The following is a 13560-nucleotide window of genomic DNA, read 5'->3' as shown; positions in this document are numbered from 1 at the left end:
AGTGAGCAAGCCGTCTAAGGGGGTACACCGGGCTCCCAAAGACGTGCCCCTATGCGTTCTGCATAGGTTATAATGGGTTTCACTTTGGTGCTGCTGATCGTGGGGTACGGTTTGCTCACTAAAATCTTTAGTGTTTTTGCAAAGAGGGGGTTATAACCTACCTAGGGGTACCTCGATATTTAGTGAGCAAGGCATCTAAGGTGGTTTAAATGGGGCGAAACAAGCGGGTAATATAGGGAACCGCTATGCTGCTGATACAGATTTGTTATTAATATTTTCGTTGTTTTTTTTTTTTGTTTTTTTTTTAAAGAAGGAGCGATTATTTTTTAAATAGTGTCAATATATGAATTGAGCAAGATGTGTAAGTGAGTTAAAACACACAGAAAAAGGACGCGCTGCTTTGTCAACTACATCGCAAATAAGGAACCGGGAATAAGTAACCAACTTCCAGGTGGTCACTTTATGCTGGTCGTCAGGGCTAAAGCCATGGGTTTATAGGCTATATTAAATATAATAACCTTAAATGCTGTACCGGGTACGGTGCACTTAACTCACACACTGAAAAACACAACATTCTAAGAAATTCGTCGTCCTTGACATTTATTATATTAATATATAAAAAATGTGGGGAAAAAAAAAAAACTTCTACTTATTTACAAAAATATAGTAAAACGAAATACAGCTGTACCATTATAATACAACTACGACTCTCGTTGCGTTCGCGCAGTTTTTTTTTAAGTATCCAAACATAAAACATCTATAAAAAAAACTGTCCTGGCTTAGGCGGTATATCTTTGGCAAATCATATTTTTAAAACCTCATTTTTTCGCCTTCATAGTACCAACACCATTATTTGTACATGCGCAACTTCAGCCCGTAACACGTAATATGCGATTTACACCTAAATCCTAAACGTAATCCCTAAATAAAACCTCTACCTCTAAACCTTAACCCCTCACCTCACTCTGTCACTATTAATTAAACTGTTACTATTACTGTATTTCGAGTTTATTTCGCGCCCTCTAGTGGCTACTACATCCGACATTCACCTGAACGAAAGGTAACTAATACGCAGTAATATTTTCGTCTTTATTTCATAAATACATTAATAATTTCTGTATTTTCTTTACTTTGCTTTTCTTAAAATGTTCTATTAAAGCTTAACGACAAAAACATTGTGAGTGTGTGAGTTAAGTGTACCGTAACCGCTGTACCTTTTTATGTAAAAAAAAAAAAAAAAAATGGAAATATTCAGCAGAGTCATTCCCTCAATACACAACGGTTTACGTAATCGCGCACACTGTGAGTAATATAACACAATTCCAGCTTTTGGTAGTCTCGCGTGAACAACACTGATACAATAAAATGTCTAAACGTCACTCGTCTTAGTATCCAGGTGTATCCTGCCGATTACTCTAGTCTCTAGTAGTGGTATTTGTATGTGATGCACACTTGGATTGGGAAACAGCATCATAAACCACAGCAAACTGTTGAGACCAGTGTTAGACCCGTTCACCTGTTAATCACAAACGTTATTTTTAAGTGTATTGCGATTTGTGTTCCTTAAAAACATCCCGACAAGGGAACTGGTTCCATCCTTGTGGTGCGGTGGGGGCGGAGTGATACGACAGAGGTCGACCGGCTGGGTGTGTGTAGTTCCGGCAGAAGCGGACATCTTGTTGAGTAACTGCGGAGAACACAAGAGCGAGGGAGAGGGAAGTAGTTGCTGGCTGTACCCAGCGTTGTAAGAGCCATCAAAACCAGTGACAGAGAAACCCCCACTTGATCGTAGACTGGCTGTGTGACTGGGAGAGAGCGTTACGAGTGTTTTTGTACTGGTGAATTTCAACTCGGACCACATTACCCCCTTCCTTGATAACCACAAAGAAAAAGAATGGCGCTGAAACGAATTCACAAGGTAAAATATATATATATATATATATATATATATATATATATATATATATATATATATATATATATATATATATATATATAAACTGCGAAACATTCGACTGGTGGCGGGAATAATTTGGGATAACATCAATATGTAATGTGTGCAGTTAATACTGGGGTGACTTGTAATATACCGGCGTTTGGAAAATACAAATTGCCTGTGTACTGCTAAGTGTATGGTACTGGTGTGCGCAGTTCAGTGGTTTCAGATTGTATGTTCCTCGGTACCTAGTACTATTGATCTGTACAGAAATGCCTGGGATCCCCGCGTTGCTCTCTGAAATTAATGTGTATAATAATGGCGGTGTGTGACTAAATTCAGAGAAGATGGTGGCCGCTCGGGATCTGATCTCATGTTTAATGTTATGTAATCTCCTATACTTTTAAATCAATAATTACTACTGCCGGTAACTTGCATCACAGCTTGCGCCAGCCTTTTAACAACCTAACACCCCTTTTAGTTATGAATGTGTGTGCCATGTTTTATACAATAATAGGACTACAATCTTAATTAATGGATGGAATACGATCATTATTCGGTGCTTTATTTCATAACGCTTAATGTCTTCCGGTAGATTACTAACTCTCGATGAAAAGTAGCCTAACTGTTTTGTAAAATACACATAATTGCTTTTATTTCTCCATGACTGTTTCTGTGGTTTTTCACTTCTCATTGTAAGATGGCGGCTGGGGTGGACTGTGTAAGCGTATCCGGGCCTAGCACTAGTCGTGTAATAAGTATTTGTATATCGTCTTATGTGGTTACTGTTTTTATGTACACTGAATTATAACTTTTGGAATTTAAAAACACTTTTAAACGGGAGTCTTACATTTTCAATCATTATGTGCCGACCTCCATGTGTATGGATGGCTACTGTATTTCTCAACCATGGAGGGTGGAGCATTTTGAACAGCTAATGTGGGAAATATTTCTTGGAGATTACTCATGCCTAAATCATTTTGAACGCACCTGGTGTGTCATCGACAACATATATTCTAGGATGTGTTGTATAGATTGTGATTTGAAGTATAGTATAAAAATGACCTTGTCAGGATGAACCAGTTGTCCGTTTGTTGAAAAAGACACTACAGGTCTACTTTTTTATTTTTTTATGTATTTATTAGTTAATGTATAAATTAAACAATGTGCGTGTATTTTAAAGCTGCAACATTCTACTGAATATGAGAAGTAAATATTGGCCGCGAAGCTGATCTTATTGAATCTAGTTGGTCAAGGGAGTCAGGTAATTTGACTTGTTTAAAAACGTTGCTTAAACTAAAGGTAGACGTAATTAAGCGTTTCAAGTTACTGTACTATCTAAATAGATCAAGGTGTGAAACATGACTTTGACCACTAAATGTATGGGCTGTTACAGTAAAAACATAATCTTCATCTTCGCTTTTTTCAATTGGGGCTGGCCCATTGTTCTATCTGTCAGTCTTGAGGGTCATTAAACACATTTGGGATATTAGAGATGTGTTTAACTCTTAAACAGTATGCATAACCAATTCCAGGTCAGTATTGGTGTCTGGCAATGGAACACCATGTTGATATGTAGGGTGGACGCTTGAACCTTTTTTTCTTTTTTCTTTTTTGTATGACCATAAGTTGTATATTTACCATCACTTGTCACCGCCGATACCTGTTTTGCATTAAAATGAGCATAATTATTTGATCACCCTTTATATAAACATCACTTTTTTGATTCAAGGGTGGCAGGCTTGCTTGTATTGTTCCCAGGTGGATTTCCATTGGACTTGTTACTTCCTGACTTATTGAAGAGTTCTTTACAGTACTGCATTTTAAACTATCAAGACAAAGGTAGACAACCTTTTCAATAGTTTCCTTCTTTCCAACTCCAAGATTAAACTTACTGAAAGCAAACACTTTGTAAAGTATGCTTTTCTTGGAAGGTACGGTATACATTTTAGGCCTTAAATTAGTTTTTCTGAAAGTCCAAAGATCTAGCCATTTAAGACACATGTTCACTATTGAATACCTTCAGATTACATTGAGGAAACTATTTGTGAACTCCACATATTGTGATTGTAGTCTTGGGGATATCAGTTGGAGCTACTTTTTGTGATGGAGTTTTAGTACAGAAGTAGATTTAGTTTGGATGTGTGTTTGACAACGTCTGAAGCCCTGCAGACATGATGAAACTAGCTTTCCTCAGTTATATTTGGGTGGGAGGGAGGGAGGGAGGGGGGGGGGGTCAGAAATTGCAGTGTAGCCACTTATAAAATGTTACACATACAATTAGCTTTGTAACTATCGCAGGGCTGTACATTTAGATTTTTTACTATTGGCCCCTTGGGCCACCGAGGTAGTGTTTTTATTGACCCGGATACAATTTTAACTGGCCCAATAATAAGTACAAAACTCTGTCACCCTGCTCAGCAAGTTAATAGCAGAGTAACGTATTAGGTTGTGTGTTGGCTCAAGTCAAAAATAAAATAAACAATCTTATGGATTGTTTAACCATTCTGATTATATGTATACCATATATTTTTATGTGGTAATTACTGATCTATTTTTTAAATCTGACCTTTTGTACATTTTAACTTGTTTTGAGTAGATGACACTATAAAAAAATAAGTAATGTGTTATCTGCAATAAATTCACCCGATGTTTAATTTTTTTACATGTTATTGTGTTATTTTATATACTGTTATGTACTACGGTGTCAGTAAATTTAAAGGGAAAAACTCCCCGTTTTTCACTGTGGAAATCTGGTAATCCTAAACTACATGGACAGTGTGAGAAACTGAAGCGCTCTCTGGTTGAAATTTTGGCCAGACACCAAAATCTTTTCGAACTCGACAAAACTCACAAAATAGTGAAATATATTCAATCTTTTCTCAAAATACTTTGTTTAATGCCAACATTAGGAGAACCATGCAGGATTGCATAAACTGCATTCTCCTACTGTAGGCATTCGAGGAATGTATTAATTTAATTGGCAAAGTGCTCCCCAGTGCTTTCTAACACAGCAATATGTAAGAATCTAGAACATGCTATATTATAAACTGGAGCAATACATCGATAGCTACCATCTTTCAATATGCCTTTCAGGATATTGCAAACATCCGGTTCACACACCATATAAACGAGCCGAGTGCACTTGCCAACTGCATTGTGAACACAAACGGACTCGGTCCTGGAAAAAAAAAGCAAGCTTTAGCTTGCATACATATTCTTTAATTGTTTTTCATTTCTGTATTTTTACTAATGTGTACGGTAATCAAAGAGAGCCCATGTCTCAAATAAACTGGCTAAGGCTTTCAAACTATTGTATTTCAGCCATTTAACATGCACACATTGGCATGCTTGTCAGAAAATGAAAATACTGTATTCAAGATTTGAAAATGTATGTGTACAAATGATACTCATTTTATTACACACAAACCCGCTACCGAGCTGTTACCATGTTAAAAGCAACGAATTTATACTAATCCTAATAAAACACTATTCATATAATAATCATAATGCAAATAATTGTTCTCAGATCGTTGTCGCTTGTAGACTTTCCCAAGTCGGCACCAATCTTACTACTGATACGGACAAGCCCTGTAAAGATTGTGAACGGCATTTCTGATCTGAACACATTGTATCCCAAATCAAAACATTAGACAATTCAATCCCGTTGTCCAGCTTCCATGTGATGTATCTGGGTATCCATCGGTGCTTCTTTTTTTGCTGCAGTCACAGCAGTAGACAAACACCTGCTAACCTTGCAAACTATTACTGTGAGACTGCATATGAGGTCAACTAAATGTTGAATTCCTAATAAAAAAGCTGCTGTTTTATCTGCAAGTCTGGGTAACTGACATTTGTTTCACTGTCATCATGAAGCCAGATTAAGTCTTTTGTCCACTCCACTCTATTTTTGTTTTTTTTCATAATTTCTTTCTTTATCATTGTTGACACTTTACTTTTGGCTTATTGGTGCAGTTGTTTGCTTAGTTGTAAAAAACAAAAACAAAACAAAAAAAAAAAATGATTTGTAAAAAATTGCCATGTCGAGGTAGAGTATTTACAGCAGCATTTCAGTATGTAGTCTCAAATGTTGACTGTACAACAAATAAGACGTGTGCGGTGCGGCGAGAAAGTTCGGACGAGTTGAATTACACCATTATCGGTGGTGGGTATTTTCTTAAATGGATGTAAATTTGTTTTTTTCAGCTTTTTGGCACGCTGACCCATTTTCCTGCGTTCATGAAACAGAAGCCATGTTTACTATACTATATACAGTTAAAATGTTACACTCTCTAAAAATCTTGCCTGGTTGGCTAATGGTAAAATGTTTACCAAAGAAGCTAGGTTTTGGCTATTCCTGGGAACATGTTACTGGAAAAGACACTAAAGACCATTAAACTTACCATACTCTTTAAGCCAAGCATACATGAGGATAAGTAGCTGGGTTCTGAAATATAGCATTATACGTACCCACGTGCTGCTAGAACTGTTTAAATAACGTACCTATAATTAATTTTCATTAACATCCTGACACCTTTTTATACTTATAACTTTGTCTGTTTCAAATCTGTTTCAGTGCTCTAGTGCACTGGGGTTTGAGATCTGTCCTCTAAATCGGTGGTTCCCAATTGGACTAATAATTTGCTTAATTACCTTTTGAATTGTTTTCAGCTCTTTAAACAGTTGCAAAGTTCAAATTACTTAATGTTGTACCTAGCTTGAAATCTCTGACCGTAAGAGCAGGGGGTCCCCTGCTCTAAGTCACTGCAGGAAGAGCAATTAAAAAAAACAAACAAAAAAACACACAAGTGGATTGTTATTGCTGTGTTAGCTGTTTGACAATGTGGGCAATAAACCTTACACTATCGGTGCACTAGAGCGGACGTTTTAAAAAACACATTGAAACAATCTTGAAAGTTATAAGTGTAAAACGTTGTCAGGATGTTAACAATGAAAAGAGAAATTACATGTACGTTATTTAAACAATTGCAGTAAGGCTACCTTTTCACGGTGTTATAGGGTCCATCAATTCCGCTCGGGAATATAAAACAAACATTTCCATATTGTGATCACCTCATTTTATATGGTTTGTGATCATTGTTACTTTTAACATACCAAACATAGGTTAGTAAAATACATTCAAATTCAAAATTGTTAATTGTCTTGAGTTATACAACAGATGTGCCTAAATATTTTAAAGGTTCTGGAGCAGTTGGTCTCCTTTAATATTGAGAGCAGTGGTGGGATGCCTGGTTGAGTAGATTGGTTGGTTGCCCTTTTGATCTTTATGGAATTTAACTTTTGGCTTCTGTTGCTATGCCTTTTTTTTGTTATGCATTTTACCACTTTTAGAGTTTATACGTTTTCAAACATTTAAAATTCCCATCCCTAGCAGTGAGTTTGTACAGACACTGCTCGCTTCCTGATTCCTCTGTCCATAACAAAAGCAGACTGTCTCTGCTTCTGATACACTCCCATTGGCCAGAGTCACCACTGTCCTCAACTCTTATTGGTCAGGCGCGTATCTGCAGCCTGTTCTGAAGCCTTTAGTAGTGTCAGTATTCCCTGCTTGCTAGTAATGGAATACAGAAAAAAACATTTGGGTCTATTATTAATAATAATGTTTTGCTCATTGCACAGTGGGATATGTCTAGGATCAAGTGGAGTTATGTTCAAACAACCAAGACCTTTTCTTTTAATAAATGTGGAATATATTAGCTACTCTTTTCAAGCTTGTGTCACGATACACAAAGGTGTATCGTGTCGCGATGCATCGATACACAGTGAATTGTCTCAGCCCTAGGGGATGGGGGAAGAGTTTTGGAGAGCCCTGTATGCAGTGTATACCAGTACTGTAGTATTTAACTTATTAGGGTTAGAGTTCCCTGTAGACAAGGCTCCAAACTGAAAAGAAGCTGGCTTTTCAAAACATGTCAGTCTGCAACAATGTAATAAACCTTATCGCTTGGAAATGATTATAATAACACCACTACTTTATGCAGACTAAGCTTTAGCTTCAGTTTTCCTTTATGCAAAAGCTACCGTACTGACATTTTAAAAGCCAGTCAACAAAAAGTTTGAGAACCTCTGTTCTGGAGTACTAAAAATGTGGAATATGGGAAGATGAATATAGATAATCCATATTTTGTACTATTACAAAACTGAATTGCAAGGTTCAGCTTGTTGCAACCAAGACATCCTGCTATATCAAGTTACATTTTGCAACTGAAATATTCAATGGAGGCAGATCCTTAATCGATAATGTTATATTGACTTGGTTACATGTTAAGACAAATCTGCTGATTGATTGAGATCAGGACTGCATGTTTTATGTGGACTAGTCTTTTATTCAGGCCCTACATTTCTGAAGGACACGGCACAAACCTTTTCAGTTACTGGTACTGCTATTATGCATTTAATAAAATCCTATTTGTTTTATGTAAAATAAGCATTTAAGTACACGTTCAGTGGATGGTGTATGTGCAGTTATGTAAATGTACAATACAAACAATGTACATTAGTCTATGGCTATTTGGCCGACTCCTGGTTTATACAAATTCCTCTGAGAATTTACTGTAGATGGGTGTCTTGGATTTCAAGCATCTGTAGGTAACATGAAAGCGAAAGTTGTATCCAAATTTCTTAAGTAATTTTAGAAGATGATTTGCACTCAAGGACGTATTTGTGTAAGTACATGGGTATGCATAGTCTCCAGACTTAGGGAAAATACTCTGTTGAGTAGTTACTGAGCATTCTGTCTTTACTGACTTGTGTGTCACACTTAAGTACATTTCAACACAAAGTATTTACTCAACTTCTACTTTTTACAGGAGCTGAATGACTTGGCACGGGATCCACCAGCACAGTGTTCTGCGGGTCCAGTTGGAGATGACAGTAAGTTGCATAAATGCATCTCCTTAAATAAACGTATAAGCATTCTATGTGAGGTTTTAAAATAACACTTGCATTTTCTTTCAGTGTTTCACTGGCAAGCCACAATCATGGGACCTGTAAGTACCCTAATTAATACAGTTTTATAAATTTAGATGCTGGATGTAAGACATTTACGGACCAGTTCATCATTCTAGTTTTCTGGCAATTGGCGTATAACTAACCTTATATGTAATTGTGCTAAATTTGTAACCCAGGGGTCAAACATACTTTTGATGCAGACATTGTTGCTCTCTTTCACAGAATGACAGTCCATATCAAGGTGGTGTATTCTTCTTGACAATTCATTTTCCCACAGACTACCCTTTCAAACCTCCTAAGGCAAGTATTGGCATAAGTTGAATGTCTGATTTGTTAGAATCAGTAAGTTTTGAATGTGAAGTAAATATATGAATAGTTGTTAATTAGAAAAATACTATTGAAACTAATTTTGCAATAGAGATGTAGATTTTTCTTTATTTACGTACTTCCATGTCACTTGCATTTCTAAGTTTTCGTATAGAATAGCTTGTCCTATTGTTGAACGGGTGTAGCAGAGGCGTGACTGCTTAATTTCTGACCCCCGATTAGTTCAGTAATACTCAAGAGCACTGAAACTCAAATGTCTGTACATGTCTGAATTCTGTACAGATGGGCGGCAGAACATTATAGCCGGGAGCACTTAACGGAAAAATAAACATGCCTTACCTTTAAATACATAATACGACAAAGAATTTGAATAATGTGTTTCGTTGACTATCTGGTTGCTCTTTTTCATTTTCTACATTTTCTTTTTCATTACTGTTCTTTATTATGGTTTATTAAGTGTTCTGCTGATATCCCATCACGCCTTTCTTCTTAAAGGCATACAGGCTGTATGAACCCCCAATATCTCTCGTAAGCAGTTGGGTACATATTTTTACGATATCACAACAAAAGGAATACATGTGGTGGTTTTTTTTTTGTGTGCATATGTATAGCTTATGTACTATATCACCTTGCAGTACAATAATACGAAAAAAAAATGACTGAATAGTAATACCAGAATATAATTTTAATATTTAAAGTAGCCGGCGCAAATATACTATTAGGTGGCTTATTTTGAAAACCCTGCATTCATTATCACTTTTGCTTAGAAAATAATCTATTTTTTTAGCAGTCATGTTAACGTTTTAGCCTCTCGAAATACATAACACAGAAAACCTGCCCCTTCAACTCTCTGATTGGTTAAATGTTGTGTCAAGACGTAACACAGCTGTCATGTGTTTCCAAGATTTTTTTTTTTTCACCCAGAACAACGCGCAAGTGGTTAGTTAGAAGCGCAATCAGTCCTTATTGTTAGATCACAGTAGCATCTGCAAGACGGGCGGATCGGGTTTTTTCAGCCGGGCGGCCCGCCTGGCTGAAAAGGCCTGGGGAGAACCCTACTATAGGGTCTAATTTTGTATAAACCATTTGTTGGGAGTGTAACATTCTGGTGTCTACTGTGTTTAAAGTGATCGTACTTCTCTTTTTTAGGTTGCATTTACAACAAGAATTTATCACCCAAATATTAACAGTAATGGCAGCATCTGCCTCGATATTCTAAGATCACAGTGGTCTCCTGCATTAACTATTTCTAAAGGTAATGTGAAATTGCATTGTTTTAAAGCTTTATGTAATTTATGTTGATGCATGGTAAATCTGGGTTGTCTTGAGATATAGGCTCAAATGTTTGCTGTATACTTAATACACTTTAATCATTGATTACTTCAATTGCAACGATGGACATAACCCATATCTTATCATTATAGGGTGCAAATTTAGATGTAGCCTGTAAAACTATTAAAGCCATTGAAAAAAATGCAATGGCATGCTGTGGGATGTATGAATCTAGTTCTGTTCATACTCCAACAGTTACTACAAAAATTACAAATGCTAGTGATTAGGAGTTCTCTTGGACTACCTGATCTAAAGCAAGATTAAACAGTTCAAGATTGGTGCTAATCTGGGTATGTGACACCAGCCACTTGTGTAATTTATTGGTCAGGAATACCACATTGCATGAAAATCCATAAATATTAATAAATGTGAACAAGACTAGCGCATTTGTGAAGGCATGTATTCATTGTAAATATGTAATCTTTCTTTCCTAATTATTGTAACTTTCTACAGTTTATTCATTGCCTTTAATTCTTTATATTGCAGTTCTTTTGTCCATTTGTTCACTGTTATGTGATCCTAACCCAGATGATCCACTAGTGCCAGAGATTGCACGCATCTACAAAACAGATAGGGAAAAGTAAGTGTATTTGTTTCTTTCATTTTAGTCACGGCTATAGAGTATTTGTTCACTCAGACCAAAATGAGAAGTTCTACAAAAAAGCTCACATGCTTCTACAAAGTTACATCTGTACATAAAATGTGAAATTATAATTGTGTAAATTGGATATAATTTGATGGATCTGTACTGGTCTGCATTCTACAATAGTTTTATATCTGTTTAAAGACTATATTATGGATAACACTATTTGTTTTACTAGGTATAATAGGCTAGCAAGAGAGTGGACAGAAAAATATGCAATGCTTTAGGGTAAGGTTACCAGCATCTTGAAATGGAGTGAAAAGCAATATGGGTTTGCACTGTAGTGCTGCATGTTGGAGACACTACTACTGTGAACTAACAAACAGGAATTTCGACACTTCAGGCTGCAAAGAATTAACTGCTTGGACATGCAAGAAGTGTGGTGTTTATCCAATACCCAGATTTATATTTTGTTTTCCCAGTTTAATCTGCATCTGGATGAGTGTTTGTATAGATGTTGCTTACTCTTAGAAATAACCTCAGTGTTTCCCCTAATAAAAACTTCTGCCCGTCCCAGTGACTGGTCACTAAAGGTTTTATCAGTCACAACTCAAAACATCGTCATTTGTGACACCTGTCCATTCTTAAAGCGATACACATACGCTTAGTTATAGATAATAAATAGGCCAATGTCAAAAGTAAGAAAAAAAAAACTTTAACAATTAACCCTCTGCAGTCCATTTATTAAGTGCGTGTCAGGCGCGTCAGGTCCAATTTATTTTCACACACGCAGTTAATTTTAGACGCGCTGTTTAAAAGTATTTTTTTTCCACAGTCAAACGGGTTTAAAAGGCCGTGCATATCAACAAAGCACTCACTTGGCATCTCCAGCCCCGCCCCACCCTTTTGTGCGCTATAGCAATAATCACTCGTTAATAATCACTCGTTTTATCACCAAACGCCTCAATAATGTGATCCAGCTGCCGGTCACAGTCCTTTTGTTGCAAGTCATGTGCAGCCAGATTAAAATTTTGCATGTTACGGAAGCTGCAGTACTCCACTGATTTATCAAGTAATACTGACTGAGCTGTTGAAGGAAATCCTTACTTAAGTGGTTCCAATAAAACTATGCACAGGCATTTGAAATGCTATTTCTGCTGTGGATGTAGATTGTGTTTTTTTTTTTTTTTGTCTCAATATTTGAGATCAAAAAGACAATTTTCAAAAGATTTATAGAAATGATTTTTGTGCTTACAAATCTGCACTGTGTTGTCAGCTACTTGCACCACTGTTTTTATTTAAACTACTGATTTTTGTATTGCACAGGTACAACAGAATAGCCCGGGAATGGACTCAGAAGTATGCAATGTGATGCTACCTTGTGGAAGTTGGAACAACCTGCATTATAGCTGGAATAAACTTTAAATTACTGGTTTCTTTGGTTTTTCTTATTTGGCTGCTCCCCTTATCAGACCATATCGTTTTTGCCCCCATTTGTGCACATGCTCTTGTAAGAAGATAGTTTCTCCAGCTTGGACAAGACCAGCTTTATGAATTTCAAAAGTAGTTTTCATCAAAATCGCCCAAAGTTCTGAACTCTTAATGGAGCATGTGTCTACAGTGGCCAATACCTTCACAGCCCATTGGTTATGAGACTAAAACATACCTCATTGCTCTAACAAATGCTGAAGATGTCGACGAAAAAGGATGCTGTTGTGTTATCAACCTCATCTTGTAAGGATCGCTTTGATGCTGGGATAGCATCCGCCTTGTAAGCTTTTCCGATAATGTTAGACTGAGGTTTATCAATTTTATGCTCATAACTGACATTGTGGATGGAGAATTGCTGCAGAGTGTATAAGCATCAGCAGTACAGAAAATAAATGCTGTATTTTTATGCATGTTAATAAAGGAATGACCAGTTTTTGTTCTGCAGCTAATGGAAATCGGGTGGGAGGGTAGGGGGTGGGAATTCTTCAAAATCTCCAAATAAGGGCAGAACATTTTGTTATATACTTTTTTTTTGTTTTCTTTTTGTTTTTAGAAGTCGAGCTATTAGTTAATCTATCTTCCACAACATTTTTACGTAGCACTGAATAAATGATGCAAAATTGTCAATGGTTGAATGATCAACTAATAGCTCTGCTAGCTATTGATTTATTTTCCTCAATAAAGTTGCATAAACCAATACTTAAAGCCTGGGTCAATTTGTGTAGTGCTTTGTGTGTTGTTTAATAAGCTTTTTTTTTTTTTTTTTTTTTTTTTTGCTATTGGATAAAGTGTGCATCCCGATATTTTAGTTCTAAATAACTGGTAACTTCATACTAGTTTAAAACTGCAATCATTTTTTTTCATAATGTTAAAACAAGGTTGTTTGATCTGGAGTTCATGTAAAATTCATTTGAATTGA

At 36.4% G+C, this 13560-nt stretch overlaps 1 protein-coding gene across 2 annotated transcripts; it reads left to right on the top strand.

The window, feature by feature from the left end:
- The first annotated feature begins 1425 nt into the window (after window positions 1–1425).
- Window positions 1426–13338, top strand: LOC117409289 (ubiquitin-conjugating enzyme E2 D2). Of its 2 annotated transcripts, XM_034015105.3 has the most exons (8): window positions 1426–1918; window positions 8767–8830; window positions 8915–8946; window positions 9131–9208; window positions 10385–10490; window positions 11054–11147; window positions 11389–11438; window positions 12477–13338. In XM_034015105.3, exons 1-7 carry the CDS (start codon window positions 1895–1897, stop codon window positions 11435–11437), a joined length of 447 nt encoding a protein of 148 aa, XP_033870996.1. In that variant the 5' UTR covers window positions 1426–1894; the 3' UTR covers window position 11438; window positions 12477–13338. The 2 variants fall into 2 exon arrangements, with proteins under 2 accessions (XP_033870996.1, XP_033870997.1); XM_034015106.3 differs by lacking the exon at window positions 11389–11438 and having other exon boundaries at window positions 1443–1918.
- Window positions 13339–13560: the final 222 nt, after the last annotated feature.

Source organism: Acipenser ruthenus, chromosome 2 (assembly GCF_902713425.1).
Source record: "Acipenser ruthenus chromosome 2, fAciRut3.2 maternal haplotype, whole genome shotgun sequence".
In the NCBI taxonomy this organism is placed as follows: Eukaryota; Metazoa; Chordata; class Actinopteri; order Acipenseriformes; family Acipenseridae; genus Acipenser; species Acipenser ruthenus.
This window is presented reverse-complemented; position numbering and strand designations above follow the sequence as displayed.

Coding starts and splice junctions, on each gene's coding strand:
- LOC117409289 (XM_034015105.3), top strand. CDS start 1,895: ATGGCGCTGAAACGAATTCACAAG. Junction 8,947..9,130: donor AAGCCACAATCATGGGACCT/GTAAGTACCCTA, acceptor TCTCTTTCACAG/AATGACAGTCCATATCAAGG. Junction 10,491..11,053: donor TGCATTAACTATTTCTAAAG/GTAATGTGAAAT, acceptor TTTATATTGCAG/TTCTTTTGTCCATTTGTTCA.